Source organism: Nuphar pumila, chromosome 12 (genome assembly GCF_984573655.1).
Source record: "Nuphar pumila chromosome 12, dmNupPumi1.hap1.1, whole genome shotgun sequence".
Lineage (NCBI taxonomy): Eukaryota > Viridiplantae > Streptophyta > Magnoliopsida > Nymphaeales > Nymphaeaceae > Nuphar > Nuphar pumila.
In genome coordinates, this window is record NC_143260.1 from 35187281 (window position 1) to 35205929 (window position 18649).

Consider the following 18649-nt stretch of genomic DNA (forward strand, 5'->3'; position numbering starts at 1 on the left):
GAAGAACTAAGCATCTCAGAGAGCCGTAGCGCGGTATTGAGGTCGTCCATAGCCTAGTGCAGGCATCACAGGTAGGTTTTGGGTTGTAGGTCTTGAGCAAGAGTATAGATCTGATCTTCACTCATGAAAGTGAGTGGAAAGGCACGAGTGCAAACTGGCATTGTGTGGCAGTTGACCTCTTGCATTGGTTTTGAGCATAAAAGTAATATATAATAGTAATTTGACAATGTTTGAATAGCATACTGTAATGAAAATTAGCGTAAGAATAAATTCATGCATAATTGTAAATATCTATCATCATAATTCATATACCTGGCATCAATCTTGTGCAACTAAAACCCCGAAAAGAAGAAAGGTGACCCTAGTTATGTTTGATCTGGGTCTGTATTGGCTTGCCCTAACGCATACAGGTAGGCTTTTAAGTCGGCCCAAGACTCCACTAACAATGGTTCATATATGTATTTTTAGACTTCACGAGGTACTTTACTTCTCCGAAGTAATTATTGACATCAGTGTTATAAAAAATGCATTTCTTTATTTATTTGTATTTTTAGATATTTTTTATAATTTTTTAAAAGTTTAAAAAAAAAAATTGAGGCTTACACCTCGCCTTGGTTTTTGGTGGAGCGCCTCGCTACGCCTCAACGCTTTTCACAACACTGGTGAAATGAAATGGGGATCTTCGAAACACGAGCTTAGATTAACAAGAGCAAGTGTCAAGAATGACACTAAAGCATAACCCTTAAAAAGGGTATAACTGGAAACAAAATAAAAATAAAAATGTATTCTTTATTGATATGAAAAACCAATTGCTTAAGAAGCATTGGAGTAAAATACAAGAGGGGCTGCACCCCTTTATATACATATACACAGCTGAAAGAGGACTCAATAGAGTTGTTGGGCACAGTCCAACAGCTCTATTGCTAGTCAAGTCGGGACAGGACTTGACTAGCAACAGTCATTCTAGTTCAAACTGAACTAGATGACATAAAGACAAAAAATAAAAATAAAGGAAAAAAATTACAGAAATGAAAGAAATGAAAAATGTATTTATATATATATATAATAATATAATATTATTATATATACATACATGTACAGTTTTACATTTTAACACTCCCCCTCAAACTTACGGTACAATGAGCGAAAGTTTGTCTAAGAGAAAGTGAAATCGGGGAGCAGCGAGAGGCTTTGTAAAGAAGTCTGCTAACTGATATTCTGAAGTGACATATGGCAGATCAATTATCCCGTGTAGATATTCCTCTCTGACGTAGTGACAATCCATTTCGATGTGTTTGGTGCGTTCGTGGAATGTTCTGTTACTGGCAATATAGATCGCACTTTTGTTGTCACAACACATTTGTGAAGCCTTTGTTGCTTCAACTCCCATGTCAGCAAGCAGTCGTCGGAGCCAAACTACTTCCATGGTCGTGGTTGCCATGGCTCTGTATTCAGCTTCGGTGGATGAGAGAGATACCTTCTGCTGCTTTTTACACCTCCACGAGATTAATGATTACCCTAAAAAGACACAAAAGCCAGTGGTTGAGTGTCTGTTATTGGGATCACCTCCCCAATCAGCATCAGTATATGCAATTAAATCAAGAGAAGAGGAGGAAGATAAGAAAAGTCCTCGTGAAAGAGAGGACTTGATGTATCTGATAATACGCATGACTGCTCCCATATGAACAGAAGTAGGAGCATGTTGAAATTGACTTGCTGTATGAACAGCATGTGCTATATCTGGTCTGGTAATGGATAGATAGGAAAGTGCCCCGACAAGCTGTCTGTAAGGAGTAGGGTCTGCAAGAAGTTCTTCATCATCAATCTTCATTTTAACATTAACAACTTCTGGAGTGCCGACTTTCTTATCATCAGTAATACCAGACCTGAAAACAATATCAAAAGCAAATTTAGTCTGAGATAATAAATATCCTCTAGGAGAATAAGCAACTTCAATGCCTAAAAAATATCTCAACAAGCCCAAATCAGTCATTTCAAAATGAGATTTAAGAAGTGTTTTGATTGTTTCAACTCCCTATTTATCGCTTCCGGTGATGATCATATCATCCACATAGAGAAGAAGCACAATGATCCCTGCATCAGAATTCTTAATAAACAAAGCAGTGTCAGTTAAACAGAATTGAAAACCAATATCAATCATAACACGACTAAACCTATCATACCAAACTTTTGGTGCTTGTTTAAGTCCATAAAGAGCTTTTTCTAAGCGAAGGACTTTACCCTTAGGAATACTTAGACCAGGAGGGGGTTTCATATATACTTCTTCAACTTGCTTTTCATTTAAAAAAGCATTTTTGACATCCATTTGAAAAATAGACCATTTTTTGATAGAAGCTAAGGCAATTAAGGTTCGGACAGTAGTCATACGAGCCACCGGAGCAAAGGTTTCTTCATAATCAATCCCATATTCTTGGGCATAACCTTTGGCTACTAAACGGGCTTTATATCTTTCAAGAGTACCATCACTCTTGGTTTTAATTTTATAAACCCATCGACATCCTATAGTTTTCTTCCCTGGAGGAAGATCTTGAATATTCCATGTAGAAGTCTTTTCAAGTGCATCTAATTCAGCTTTCATGGCTTCTATCCATTTGATATCATTTTTTGCTTGAAAATATGTGGATGGTTCTTCATATGAGTGAATTAATGCAATAACTGCCCTATATGTGGGTGAGAAAGACTCGTATGATACAAACTTTCCTGGAGGCCTCGAGATTCGGGTTGATTGTCTAGTTGGAATGTTAGAATATTTCTCAAGTGCACATGGAGGATTAGACTCTTGTCGCCTGGAATATTGAATACTAGTATCTCTATGAACTTCTTCATTTTCAACATTAAGATCAATAATTCTTTGATCATCATCAAAGTTACAGTCAAGGTCATATTCATCAGATGTTGATGTTAGATCTAGCAAAAAGGAGTACTCAGTGACGTCTTTTAATTTTCTAAAATCAAAGAAGCTCTCCTTTTCAAGAAAGGAAACATTTCTAGACACATATAGTTTATTATTTTTGAAGTCAAAACATCTATAACCTTTCTGGTTTTCAGCATATCCTAAAAAGGCACAGGGAATCGCACGAGGGGAAAGTTTATCATTTTTTACAGTAAATATGAAACATTTGCACCCAAATATTCTTAGTCTAGAGTAGTCTGGAGAAATGTTCATAAGTTTTTCAATGGGAGTGATATTTTGTAACGAAGAAGATGGCATCCTATTAATGAGATAGGTGGCAGTTAAGGCAGCTTCTGCCCAAAAGTCTTTTGGGACTTGATTTGCTATTAATAAAGTCCTAGTGGTTTCTATAATATGGCGATGTTTTTGTTCTGCCAGTCCATTTTGTTGAGGTGTATAAGGACAAGATCTTTGATGTGTGATGCCATGCAATTTAAGATAATTTTGAAAATCTGTGGATAAAAACTCTCCCCCTGAATCTGTGCGAAAAATAGTAATATCATTTTGAAACTTGTTTTTAACCATATTATGAAAAGTTTGAAAGTATGAAAATACTTCAGACTTATGTTTGAGAAAGTACATCCACGTATGTCGGGAGAAATCATCGACAAAAATAACATAGTAAACAAATCCTCCTTTAGAAATTACTGGTGCAGGACTCTAAACATCCGAGTGTATTAATTCAAGTGGTCTTGAAGAGAAAAAGGTTTTGTTCTGAAATGGTAATCTTTTCATTTTGCCGAGAATACAATCTTTACAATCAAATGATTCAGAGTTACAAAATTTCCCTAGATTTGGAAAATGTTGGATTTTGGCTATATGTGGGTGACCAAGTCTCTTATGCCACAGTTCCAACTCTATTTTTTGAATATTATAACAAAAAGCTTTCTTCGGCATTTCCAAAAAAATCATGTAATAGAGTCCTCCTTCTCTATGGCCTTCCCCAATCAGCTTGCCTGACTGGCGATCCTGTACCCAACAACCATGAGAAGAAAAAGAAATATTACACCCATAATCAGAAATTTGAGATACAAATAAAAGATTTAAATTTAATTTGGGAACATGTCTAATTTCTGGAATAAAAAATTTTTTTGTTTTATAAATTTTTTCAAAATTTCTTATTCCTTCTATTTCAAGAGAAGTCCCATCAGCAGTAAAGACCTTTGACACACTTGTTTTATTTTTAACACATTTGGATAGACTTTGATTATTTGGGGTCATATGAAAAGATGCACCAGAGTCAAGAAGCCAAGAAATTTTACCTAGATCAGAAAAAGATGAGGCTGCTGCGTCGGTTGAAGCTTCAGATGAGGAAGAGGCACCTTTGATGAGAGGCTGAAGAATCTCCATTAGTTGGGCCAGGAAAACTGGTGCATCCTGGTCTTTAGGCTCCGATCCAGCAATTACAACTCTTTTTTCTCTCAGCTCCTTAAGTTTGTGACATTGTGGCCTGTAGTGTCCTGGTTCATAACAGTGATGACAAATAACTTTCTTCTTATCATAGTCACCATTTTGTCGGTTAAAGTGAGGAGGCCTATATGATCGAACATGATTCCCTGGTCTAGACACGGCTAAAACGGAATAATCTTCAATTTTTAAAGAACCTTTTCGGAGACGATTTTCTTCCATTGTTAACTCTTCAATAGTTTCAACAATAGAAGAAATTTTTCCCCGGTGAAGTAGGGCCGATTTAGTGGTTTCAAATTCCGGCCTTAATCCAGTGATAAACTGGTAAAAATGTTCAGCATCGAGTTGTTTCTGACGAAGCTCGATGTCTTCGGCACAATGCCACTTTGATTCTAAAAGGGAAAGTTCTTCCCAAAGTTCGGACAACCCATTGTAATATTCACGAATAGTTTTGTCTCATTGTGTCATCATTCGAACTTTTTCTTGGAGGTTGCACACGTGTGCAATATCTTTAAGGGAATACATATTCTTAAGGTATTCCCATGCCTTATCAGCATGATCAAATTTGGCAAGACTTGAGCATTTTTTAATGTCAACGCTATTGATAAGCCATGACATTATCTTCGCATGAGATATTCTCCATTCTTTCCATTTCTTCTCGTATGAGGCAATAGCCTTGATTTTCTCTTCTTCCGATAGAGGGACCTTTTTATCTCCCTCCTTTTTAGTAAGAGAGCTTAGGTTCCGAATCGGAACCATCCACAATCCCCCATAAGCCTTTTCCCCATATATGGTGCTTCACGATTGAAGCCCATGTTACATAGTTCGTATTGCTTAGTTTCATAGGCATGATGGTGACTTTATCATTGTCATCCATCGATTACAAGGAGAGAAAGAATAGGGATAGAAGAGAAACAAGAAGGAAAATGAAAAAGAAAGAAAAAAAAACAATACAACAAGATGTGAAATCTTCTCCAATGAAGTGATAAAACACTTTTCTTCAAGTGGCGAACACTTTTGCAAATGGGCACAGAAACCGAGGCAGCTTTTCCTCAAGATTTAGTACTTCTGCGGCTCTGATACCATGAAATGAAATGGGGATCTTCGAAACACGAGCTTAGATTAACAAGAGCAAGTGTCAAGAATGACACTAAAGCATAACCCTTAAAAAGGGTATAACTGGAAACAAAATAAAAATAAAAATGTATTCTTTATTGATATGAAAAACCAATTGCTTAAGAAGCATTGGAGTAAAATACAAGAGGGGTTGCACCCCTTTATATACACAGCTGAAAGAGGACTCAATAGAGCTGTTGGGCACAGTCCAACAGCTCTATTTAGAGCTGTTGGAATGTGTCAGTCCAACAGCTCTATTAAGAGCTGTTGGACTGTGTCAGTCCAACAGCTCTATTGCTAGTCAAGTCTGGACAAGACTTGACTAGCAACAGTCATTCTAGTTCAAACTGAACTAGATGACATAAAGACAAAAAATAAAAATAAAGGAAAAAAATTACAGAAATGAAAGAAATGAAAAATGTATTTATATATATATATATATAATAATATAATATTATTATATATACATATATGTACAGTTTTACATTTTAACAGTTCAGACGTATTCACAAGTTTCGCAGGCGAGCATGGTTTTTCTCAAGAGGGAATTTCAGCTGCTGAGAAAAGACTCCATGACTATCATGGAATGTCTAAACAAGATGAAGACTATCACAGACCAACTTGCAGTTATAGGATGTGCAGTGAGTGACACTGATATGGTGCAACAAACTCTGAGTGGATTGGGATCCGATTATAATATGATTGTCACTTCACTACTGTGCTTGCCTGCTCTTCCTACTTTTGATGAGTTGTGGGCTAAATTAATTCAGTATGAAATGACTCTGAAAGGATTTTCTGAAGAAACCCACGCTCATGCAAATTCTCAAGAAGCTTTTGCCACAGGGGTGACTTATGGTCGAGGACGGGGGCGAGGAGAACAAGGGCGAAGTGGACACGGAGGACGTGGATTGCTTCCCACTCCAAATATGTCGACCCATGCTCAGGGACAAAGATCTATCCCCACTTGCTTTTTTTGTAACAAAAGGGGGCATATCAAGGCGAATTATTGGCACAATCCTGAAAATAAAGGAAAGACTCCACAGACAGAACCAAAAAGAAAGTCCAGCAATATCAGAGACAATGGAGGGATTAGAGATCTGTTGATATCTGCCATGTCAGAATTGAATTTAAAACAGAATGATCAAGGAACTTGGTTCGTTGACTCAGGGGCAGCAACTCACGTGACTGGTGATGCAGGTAAACTTTTTAAACCTATTCCTTATTTTGGTAAAAGTAAGATTGTCACTGGAGATGGATCCTACCATCCTGTTTCTCATGTTGAAAAATTTGTCATTCCCATGTCCATTCTACTCTTGAACTTTCTGATGTTCTTCATGCTCCCAATATCAAGAAAAATATTGTTTTTGTTTCTAAACTTGTTGATGATAATCATGCTTTAGTTGAATTCACTCCCTTCACTGTGCAGATCAAGGACCTTCGCACGAGGGAAACATTCGCTGAAGGAAAGAGACAAGGCAATATGTATGTAGGGGTGGCAATCGGGTTGGCGGGTCAGCATACCTCAACACGAACCCGACCCGTTTATTAAACGGGTCGGCTGTGGCAAACACGAACCCGACCCATTTATTAAACGGGTAACCCGACACGACCCGGTTAACCCGTTTAATAAACGGGTTGGGTCGGGTAAACGGGTTGGCGGGTCGAGTTCGGGTAAACAGGTTGACTCGCCCGCCTAACTCGTTTATTAAACGGGTCAGTCGGGTTGGCGGGTTGGCATACCCCTAACACGAACCCGGCCCATTTAATAAACGGGTTAGGCGGGTCGACCCGTTTATGACACGAACCCGTTTAAGCCAAACCTGAACCCGCCTAAGAGTCGGGTTGGCGGGTCGTGTCAGGTTTTGCCACCCCTATATGTATGTCTTTCAAGAAGCTCCATGTCATCTCGTCCGCTCTACTCATCTGGATTTGAAGTCTTCATTAGAGTCATGTTCTTTCTCTTCAGCAAATATTTTTAGTATTTCTGAATGTAATAAGCCTTTCCTATGGCACAGTCGGTTAGGACATTGTGGGAGTCATTTTATTGAGAAACTTGTTTCTAATAATCTCATTCCAAAAGAAAGTCTTAATGTGGATGAGGAAAGTCAAAAGTGTTCCAGTTGTCTTTTATGCAAAAGTCATGTATTGCCTTTTCACTCTGTTAATAAGAGAGCTTCAAAGCCTTTTGAGATAATATGTTCTGATGTATGGGGACCTGCCTCAGTTGCCTCTGAATCTGAAAGCAGATACTACTTAATTGTTGTTGATAGCTACTCTCGATACACCTGGATATATTTCATAAAAAATAAGTCGGAAGTTTTTCTTTTGTTTCAAAACTTTCTTTCCTTAGTAAAAAATCAATTCTCTGAGTCCATACAATTTTTCAATGTGACGGAGGAGGGGAGTTCTCATCTAGTGACTTTATTTTCTTCAAAATAATGGTATAGGAAGAAGGGTATCTTGTCCACACACACCTCAACAAAATGGGATTGTTGAGCGAAAACACAGGCATATCGTCGAAAGTGCAATGAGTATGCTCCATGACAGTAATCTTCCCATCAATCTGTGTACAAAAACTTTTCATTCTGCCGTACATGTGATAAATAGATTACCTATGGTTGTTTTGAAAAATAAGTCTCATTATTACTGTCTTTTTGGGGTTCATCCTAGTTATCATGATTTACGTGCCTTCGGATGTGTTTGTTATGTACACATTGATCGGTCCCTGAGAAACAAGTTTCAGGACAAGGCTCAGAAGTGTAGATTTATGGGATATGCAGACGACTACAAAGAATATAGGTGTTATGATCCCGCTAATAGACGTATCAGAATCATAAGGCATGTTGTCTTCGATGACCAAAATTTTGATCACTGGCACAACGGATATTCCTTCTACCACAACTGAAGTTTATTATCCTTGGCTGAACTCAGAACTTTTTGCTAGTCCTAATGAAGTCTGTTCTCCAGACTGCGTGCAGCCGGAAGAAGAAAGGTTTGAGACTATTGGTGCATCGAGATCACAGAATGGGGAAGAAGTGCCATCATCGGTACCGGGCAGATACAAGGGCATTTCCTATACTAGACAAAGAACGATCGCGCCAGGTCTTTTAAATCACGCCCCAGCAACTGCACCTACTTCCTCTCATATTCTTGAGGTCAGAAGATTCAATCACATGCGACATCCTATTGATCGGTGGGTTAGCTATAATAACTTCTCCTTGGATTTTCAGCTCTTTTTAACTGCCCTCAATAAGGAAGATGAACCTATTATGTACTATCAGGCAACCACTTCTACCAAATGGGTAGAAGCCATGAATGATGAAATGCAAGTCTTGCATGAATGTGGAACCTGGAAAATTGTTCCCAGACCACCTGGCAAAAATGTTGTCGGATGCAAATGGGTCTACAAAATAAAGTATAAACCAGATGGGACCATCGAACGACACAAGGCAAGACTGGTGGCAAAAGGGTTCACCCAAGAAGTAGGGCAAGACTATGATGAGACCTTTAGTCCAGTGGTGAGAATGGAAACGATTCGAATTATTCTTTCCTTGGCTGTTGAACATGGATAGAAGCTGAGTCAACTTAATGTAAAAAATGCATTCTTGCATGGAGATTTGAATGAGGAAGTATACATGGAACAACCACCTGGATATCACGAGCAAGATTGTAAAACACATGTATGCAGGTCAAAAAGAGTTATCTATGGCGTAAAACAAGCATCTCGTTCTTGGTTTGACAGCTTCTCACTTAAGATTCAAAAGCATGGATTTTCACGCTCTCTACTGGATCACTTTTAAAAGGCAGAATGTGATCACCCTATTACTAATCTATGTGGATGATATTGTCATCACAGGAAACTCTGGAGATCACATCAAAGAAGTGAAAAACCTATTAAGTCAGAGGTTCAAAATGAAAGATCTTGGTGCCTTGTGTTATTTTCTTGGGGTAGAAGTCGATAGTCGGGTTAATGGGCTTGACTCTCACTCAGCACAAGTATACGATAGACGTTCTCGGCAAGGCAGGTACGAAAGATTGCAAACTTCTAGAAACTCCAAGTGTGCTCCACCAAAAATTAAGCACTCATGATGGAGACCTGTGTGAGGATCCCACCAGGTATCGTAGTCTAATAGGGAAGTTACAGTATCTCACATTCACTCGACCTAATATTGTTTATTCAGTCAATCAAGTGTCTCGGTTTATGCATGCATCACGTACTGGACATATGGAGGTGGTTAAGAGGATACTCAGATATCTGAAAGGAACAATTGGGGATGGGTTGATATATTCTCCAAAATCGTCTGGCAAGGATATGCGTGAGCTTACTGTATATTGTGATGTAGACTGGGCAGGGGATCCAGATGAGCAAAGGTCTACATCAGGATATTGTGTCTTCATTGGAAAAAAACCTAGTCTCTTGGAGTAGTAGAAAACAAAAGGTCGTCGCTAGATCAAGCACTGAGGCCGAGTATAGATCCATGGTTGCCGCTACTTCCGAAGTCACATGGGTCAGGCATTTACTGATTGAAGTGGGAGAAATGATCTCTCGGTCTACCTTGTTGTGTGACAATCAAAGTGCTCTCAACATGTCATTTAATCCAGTATATCATAGTCGTGCCAAGCATATTAAGATCGACCAGCATTTTGTAAGACAAAAAGTTAAAGAAAAAGAGATCGAGCCTGAATTTGTTAATACTGAAAGACAAATAGCAAACATATTTACAAAGGGCTTAACAAAAGATCATTTTTGGATGCTTAAAGGCAAGTTGTTCATGGTTCAAAACCGTGATCAACTTGAGGGGAGGTGAAAAAGTAGTATTTTGTATATCACATGTTACCGAATGTACCATGTACCGGGTCTGGATATTATAACAGACCCGGACCCATATTGTATGTTAAAACTTTAAATACATGTTTTAGGTCACAATTTCATTATGGAAATCATGACAGTCGCAACCCCTATTCTCCTCTTCTTTTCTCTTTCTCATGGCAACGTGAAGAGTTAAGGTAGAATCAAACATCCTATTAACAGGTGGCTTAGCTACAACAATTTTTCTATAGATCTTTAGCTATTTTTATCTCAGGTTGATAAGCATGATGAACCCGTGGGGTTTCATCAAGTTGTGAAATCAAATAAATGGACTGAGGCTATGAATGCAGAAGTGGAAGGGCTACATGAGTGTCGGACATGGGAAATTGTTCTCAGACCCACTGATAAAAATGTTGTTGATTCTAAGTGGGTTTATAAAATTAAGTACAAACCCGATGGCACCATAGAACGATACAAGGCTAGACTTGTTGCAAAGGGGTTCACTCAGGAATATGGTCAAGATTATGATGAAACCTTCAGTCCTGTGGTCAAGATGGAACAATAAGAATTATATTATCTCCAGTCGTTGAACATAAATGGACATTGAATCAGATGGATGTCAAGAATGCATTCATTCATGAAGATTTGAAGGAAGAAGTTTACATAGAGCAACCCCCTGGATATGCTGAGGGAGACCCAGGAACACATGTATGCAGATTAAGAAAAGCCATCTACGGTTTGAAACAGGCCTCACACTCGTGGTTTGAAAGTTTCTCCTTAAAAATACAAAAACATGGGTTCTATCGATCTCTCTTGGATAACTCATTATTCATCTTCAAAAGTGAAGGTACAATTACCTTGTTGTTGATATATGTCGATGATATTATTGTCACAGGAAACTCAATAAATCACATTGAAGAAATAAAGAGACTCTTAAGTCAAAGATTTAAGATGAAAAAACTTGAAGATTTGCAATATTTCCTTAGAGTCGAAGTAGACAGGAAGAGTGATTGCTTGACCCTAACACAACACAAGTATACATTGGATTTGTTGAGAAAAATCGGTATGAAAGATTGCAAACCTTTGTCTACACCGAGTGTCCTACATCAAAAGCTCAATTCATAGGATGGAGATCTCTACACAGATCTTACAAGATATCGAAGTATAGTTGGTATGCTTCAATATCTTACCTTTACTCGCCCCGACATTGTTTATTCAATCAATCAAGTGTCACCGTTCATTCATGAGCCGCAAACAGGACACATGGATGCAGTCAAGAGAGTGTTAAGGTATTTAAAAGGTACAATTAGAGATGGGCTCGTATATAAGAAAAAATGAAAAAGTAAAGGTATGCATGACATCATGGTCTACAGTGATGCGGATTGGGTAGGAAACCCCGATGAAATAAGATCAGTTTCGGGATATTGCATCTTTCTTGGGGAAAACTTGGTGTCCTGGAGTAGTAGAAAACAAAAGGAAATAGTCAGATCAAATACCGAAGCTGAATACCGATCAATGGCTGCAGCAACTACTGAAGTTACTTGAACAAGGCATTTGTTGAACGAGTTGTGACAATCAAAGTGCCATCAAAATATCTTTTAATCCTATTTATTACAGTAGGACGAAGCACATTGAGATAGATAAACATTTCATCTAACAAAAGGTTGAAGACAAAGAGATCGAGCCTCACTTCGTTTCTACAAAAAACCTAGTGGCTGATTTATTTACAAAGGGGCTGACGAAGAACAAATTTTGGTTTTTGAAGGACAAGTTGTCTATGGTACAGGATCATATACAACTTGAGGGAGGCTATTAAGTGTCATGATAATGGGTTGGATCAGTTTGCATCTGATCGAGACCCAAATCATGTATTGTGTGATTGACGTGTTTATTGGGGTATACTTGTAATATTGTTTTTGTTGTAGGACTGTTATGCCCATGAAAATCATTGTATCTTATGTATAAATGAGAAAAGGCAGGTCATGCATGTGTGAAAGACGTGACATGTTCAGCCCCAACAACTTTGTGTTTTCTTCTTCTTCTTGCAGATCGGTTTTGGTGATATCTCAAGATCTAACAATAAGTACATGCAGTATTTGTAGGACAAAAATTGCCACTGGTCCCTGATTCAGAAGATGAAGATGACCCGCCATCATCATCTCAAGCCACTAAACGATGCAATAAACAAACGAAATCGTTGAAATGAAGTTTGATACTAAAGAATGAAGATGACTTTTATATATAGACATATGTTTTTGAACTCTATGTTTAGTTAAACGTATTGTGTTGTTAAATGTTAAATGTTTTGTGTTGGACAATATATTGAGAAGGTTATTTGATATAATTGTCTTATAGTGGTCGACGACATATTTTGTTTTGTCTATTGCTTATTGTTGATTAATTTTATGTTGTATACATGTTTGTTATTAATTTTAGTAGTTTGTTTACATAATTGTATGTTTTTTTTTGTTTTTTTGTTTGGGATACCGCCTAGACCCCTTAGGCCTTGCCTAAGCTTTTTAGGGGCTCACCGCCTAGGCTCCGCCTAGCGCCTATGACAACTAAGGTTGAACCCTGTGAATCACGTGAAAGCAAGACACTGTTAAGTTTGGGGGCCAAGGAGTTTCACAAAACGTTCTTGGTGAAAAAAATGTGAGTGGGACTGAATCTAATTTGGTCCATGAATCTAAGAACCATCAAATGAAAGAAAGTTGAACAGCCAACGAATCAGAAAAATATCACATAACACAAAACTGAATCAAGAACCCCAGAAAACACGCAAGAAACAATTGCATTCACGATGTCACCCAACATCTTAAAACAAAGACACAAAAGCGACACCCTCCAAGGCACAGAGCACTTAGCCAAGAGGGCACAAGATCAAGAGCCTTGACAAAGCTTATTGTTCTCCAAATCAACCAACTGAAAGAACCATAGAAAATTAAGCCACATAACAAAATCTCCCAACCAAAATTGGCTATAATCTGCCTAATTGGGCGTGCAATTCATCACCAACAGACTCAAAACCCACTTCCAAACCCAATCCAATCTTCCAACAAAATCAAGACCCAAACCCAAGACTTGCTCAGCAAAACAAGAACCAAAAACACCATAAAGAAAAAATCACACGATTCCAGGCCAATCAAACAAGAACACCTTCCCAAACAGGCACTAACTGATCAATCGACTAGTCGATTGATTAAAGCAATTAATTGACCAATCAACTGAATTGTTGACAAAATAATCAAGAAATGAAGATGGGAAAAAGATCGAGAAAGAAAACAGAAATTACCGGTGATGCTCAGAGCGATGAGGCCGGAGATGAAGAGCATCAATTGGACCCGCCTTTTCTGAATATCCAACATCTTCTTCTTCTTCTGCAAATGAACTACTACTAACCCGTAAAACTTAAACCCTCATCGACGTGAGAGAATCAACCGAAGGGGAAGGAAAAGAAGCTCTTGACGAAGCGACGCAGAAGAAGCGAATGATACACACAGGAGGAGGGATTCTTCGTCCCAAAGACGGGGACAACCCTGAAGTTTTGAAATGACGAAATTACCCTTACAATGGAGTGTCGGGAGAGTGAATGGATCAGGTTCCGGGACGGATCAGGTTCCGGGACGGATCAGGTTCCGGGACGGATCAGGTTAGATCCAAATATGTGTTCAAATTCAAGCAGCAGACTCGGATACAAATCGTACCCAATGAGGCAAGGTTGGATTCAGATGTGAAATACATGTGGTGATGCTGGATTTAGTAAAAACAAAAGGATTAAAAACGAGCCTTTTTTCATGTGACATGCAATTGAATCAGATTTTAATCCAAATCAGAATTATTTTTTAGTTAGAACCTAATCCAATATAAATACTAAAACTGTACGAGTAAGCAATGACAGTGAGGGCATTTTGGTAGTTTAATTTAGGGTCGCAAATGGATCATTGGTGAGAAATTTGCAAAATTTGGCTGTCCCAGATCCACACCGATTGACTCTCCGATGTTTTTTGAGATCCAAAACCTGACCCATTTGCATCCCTAGTTTAAGTGTGTTTGCATGAAGAGCTCATTTTTTTATTACTTGTCATAGGAAATGCCCTTTTCACATGAAATGGTGATTTCTCATGAAAAGAGAGAGAATCTAAAGGGGCACATGGATGAAAATCACTGAACCTTTTTTTTCACCCAAGTGTTTGTTATACTCACACTCAAGGGAAGCTTTGTTTTTTTTAAGTCACTTTGGAGAAACCCCATAGTATGAACCCATTTTGTTTTTTTGCATTTATTGTGTTGGTCCCATCATATATTTTTCAAAAAAATATTTGTTCCAATCTTTGTAAGAAAGAGATCTACATGAAACAAATGCTCCCATAAGAAATGCATTTTTTACAATGTTGTAGGATAGCTGCCCGTTTACCTGAGCAAACCCCAATATAAATCCAACAATCAAATAAGCACCAGCAAATAGAGGGAAGCAAATACAAGCAAAATAAGGACACTGAACCTCTTATAAGAGTCAAGATGGCACCTAATAGAATGTTCCCTCTTGAATTTACACACGTGAATGATGTTGCCTTAAATTGGTAAAGAGGATGAGCCATCACATCTTTGGCATTTACGACATGGCCATTTACATTATAATGGGCTAAAAATACTAAGAACCAAAAACATGGTTTTGGGATTGCCTAGTATAACGTGTAATGATGGAATTTGTGAAGGGTGCATATATGGGAAGCAACATCGTTTATCATTTCCCATCGGAAAGGCGTGGAGAGCTAGAAAGCCTCTTGAGTTAGTTCATGCAGATCTCTGTGGTCCCATGAATACTCCATCCTTAAATAATAGTAGATATTTTTTATTGCTTACTGATGACTTTACTCTCATGAGTTGGGTGTTTTTTCTTTCTCAAAAATCAGAAGCATTTAAAAAATTTCAAGAGTTCAAGGCTTTTGCAGAAAAGGATAGTGAGCATGTCATAAAGTGTCTACGCACAGATAGAGGGGGAGAATTTTTGTCTAATGATTTTAAAGAGTTTTGCAAAAGGAATGGAATTCGCAGGCAGCTAACAGTAAGAAAAACACCAGAACAAAACGGTGTAGCTGAGCGGAAAAACCGTACAGTTGTAGAAATGGCAAGGAGCATGTTGACTGAAAAACAACTCCCGAATGAATTTTGGGCTGAAGCCGTGAACACAACAGTATACTTACTCAATATATCTCCAACAAAAGTTGTGCGTAACATGACTCCATATGAGGCGTGGTGGCAGCGGAAGCCAAATGTAAGTAATTTAAGAATTTTTAGTTGTGTTGCTTATTCCTTGATCGATTATAGTGATCGTAGTAAGATGGATAAGAAAAGTGAAAAATGCATTTTTGTTGGTTATAGTGACACAACAAAGGGGTATCGATTATATAATCCAACATCTAAGAGTTTAATCATTCGTCGTGATGTTATTTTTGATGAATTAAGCTCTTGGACTTGGAATCAAGATGCAGATAAGTCAAAAATGGGGGTCATTCCCCTTGCATCTGATAAGACATTGGAAGCTTCAACAAGTATGTCTCAAAACAATGGTGATAATGAGGACATAGACTCACCACCTAAAAAGGTAAGATCCATAAAAGAGATTTATGAATCATGTACTTTTTCCTTGTTGGTTGAAGAACCTATGTGCTACGAGGATGCTAATGAGAAACAAGAATGGGTAAAATCCATGGAAGAAGAAATGATAGCCATTCAGAAAAATGATACCTGGGAACTTGTAGATTTACCCACAGGTCAAAATGCTATTGGTGTGAAATGGGTTTACAAGGTTAAATATAATGCAGATAGGAGCGTGCAAAAATATAAAGCAAGGTTAGTCGTTAAGGGGTATGCTCAAGAATTTGGAGTAGATTTTTCAGAAACTTTTTCTCCTGTTGCACGTTTTGAAACTGTTAGAATTATTTTGGCATTAGCAGCTCATATGAAATGGTCAGTTTTTCAATTTGATGTAAAATCAGCATTTTTGAATGGGTTCTTGGAAGAAGAGGTATATGTTTGCCAGCCTCAAGGATTTATTGTTAAAGAGAAGGAAGAGAAGGTGTACAGGTTGAAAAAGGCGCTTTATGGCCTTAAACAGGCACCACGAGCTTGGTATGGGAGATTGGACTCATATCTAATGCAAAGAGGATTTCACAGAAGTGAGAGTGAACACACTTTATATGTAAAAGGATCAGGTACTGACTTTCTTATTGTCTGCGTTTATGTAGATGACATAATTTATACAGGCTCGTCAAGTACACTTTTTGAAGAATTTAAAGAGGACATGATGCATGAATTTGAAATGTCAGATTTAGGGTTGTTACACTATTTTCTTGGACTTCAAGTTCAACAAAGTGTTGATGGTATTTTTATTTCTCAAGAAAAATATGCTTTAGACTTACTTGAGAAGTTTAACATGGTGTCATGCAAGCCGTGTTCCACTCCCATGAATACTAATAAGAAATTATCAGTACATGATGGTACTATGAAGGCTGATGAACGGTTGTATAGAAGTTTGGTTGGAAGGCTAATGTATCTTACACAGACTCGTCCAGATATCGTATTTCCTGTTGGCCTAATTTCAAGGTTTATGCAGTGTCCAACGATACATCAACTTGGAGCAGCAAAACGGATCCTTCGTTATATTCGAGCTACCACTAATTATGGGATTTGGTACAAATCAAATCCTGAGTTTAAATTAACTGGCTTTACTGACAGTGATTGGGCTGGTTTTGTAGATGACAGGAAAAGCACAAGTGGATTCATCTTTAATCTTGGATCAGAAGTCGTGTCATGGATGTCAAAGAAGCAAGCAACAGTGGCACTTTCATCTTCAGAAGCAGAGTATGTTGCTGCAAATGCAACTGTATGTCAAGCTATTTGGATAAGAAGAATTTTGGCGGACTTGCATCAAGAACAAACGAATGCAACAGAACTCTATTATGACAATCAAGCAACCATTGCCATGACAAAGAATCCTGTGTTCCATGGACGAACCAAGCATATTGAGTTACGTCATCATTTTATCAGAGAAGCTGTTGCAGATGGAGCTGTAGTAATGAAATATTGCTCTACAAATGACCAAATTGCAGATGGATTTACAAAAGCACTTAGCTATTCAAAGTTTGTGAAATTCAGATCCACTTTAGGTGTATCGAGTTTTGCATCAAGGGGGAGTGATAGAATATGATGCAAAAGGGGGTTACGTGAATGGGTAACCATAAGTCATGGGTTAGTGGGTATGCGTTAGAGACGTTTTAGAATCCACGATTGTGTTGTGGTTCTTAAACTTAAGGAGTAAGTTATGTAATTCATAAGTTATAAATGGGTCATGAGTAGTGGCTATTAATGAGGAAGTGACAATTATAGGTTTACCTTTTTAGCTATAAATAGAGGTCTTGGAGGTTGTACGAGATGTGTAATCTCTCTCCTTTTGTTTTTACTTTGTGTTAAAGATTTTCAATATTTTACTCCATTGTTAAGTTAATATTTTATAGTGTTGCTGCATATATCTTTACTTTATTCCAACAGCTTTGTCCTGGCATGAAAGACAGGATTTGCTGATAAGTAGGTGACTCTAGGATTATCACACCATATAACTGGAGATTTGGAGTTCTGCATTCCAAGTTCACTCAATAGTTGATGCAACCACAAAAGTTCTGAGACCCCTCCAACTAATGCTTTATACTCTACTTCTGTACTAGACTTGGCAGCAATTTGTTGCTTGGATGACTTACAGGACAATAGGTTTGAGCCCAAGTATGACAGATGGCCATTTATGGATCTCCGATCGTCTAGACATCCGGCCCAGTCACCATAAGTGTAAACGGCCAACTCACTGCTATTTTCATATCTGGATATTTGAAGACCCATATTAATAGTCCCCTTCAGATATCTCAAAATGTGTTTCACCAGGGACCAATGAACTTTCGTTGGATCATGCATGAATTGATACACCTTGTTTACAGCATATGAGATATCAGGTCTTGTAAACATCATATATTGAAGAGCCTCTACCACACTATGATATTTAGTTGGATCCTTGAGTTTCTCTCCCTCATACCTGGAGATCTGAACGTTGGTAGCTGCAGGGGTTGAGAGAGTTTTGCAAGTTTCCATTTTTATTCTAACAAGAAGATAATATATGTATTTCCTTTGGGTAAGTAAAATCTGAAGATTATTCTTGACAACTTCTACCACAAGAAAAATTGTAAAGTTCCCAAATCTTTGATAGAAAATTCTGAGCCAAACATGTTAATTAGTTGTTGAACCATGGCCAACAAACTTCATGTTATTATTATATCATCAACATACATGAACAC

General features: G+C 38.0%; 1 protein-coding gene across 1 annotated transcript in view; it reads right to left on the reverse strand.

The window, feature by feature from the left end:
• The window catches only part of LOC149820661 (uncharacterized), a 43113-nt gene extending 29299 nt beyond the window's left edge, over positions 1-13814 (reverse strand). Inside the window, exon 1 of the mRNA XM_089983444.1 lies at positions 13600-13814. Within this exon, the coding sequence (XP_089839570.1) occupies positions 13600-13672 (73 nt within the window). The 5' untranslated portion in view covers positions 13673-13814. The remainder of the gene's footprint in view (positions 1-13599) is intronic.
• Between the last annotated feature and the right edge of the window lie 4835 nt (positions 13815-18649).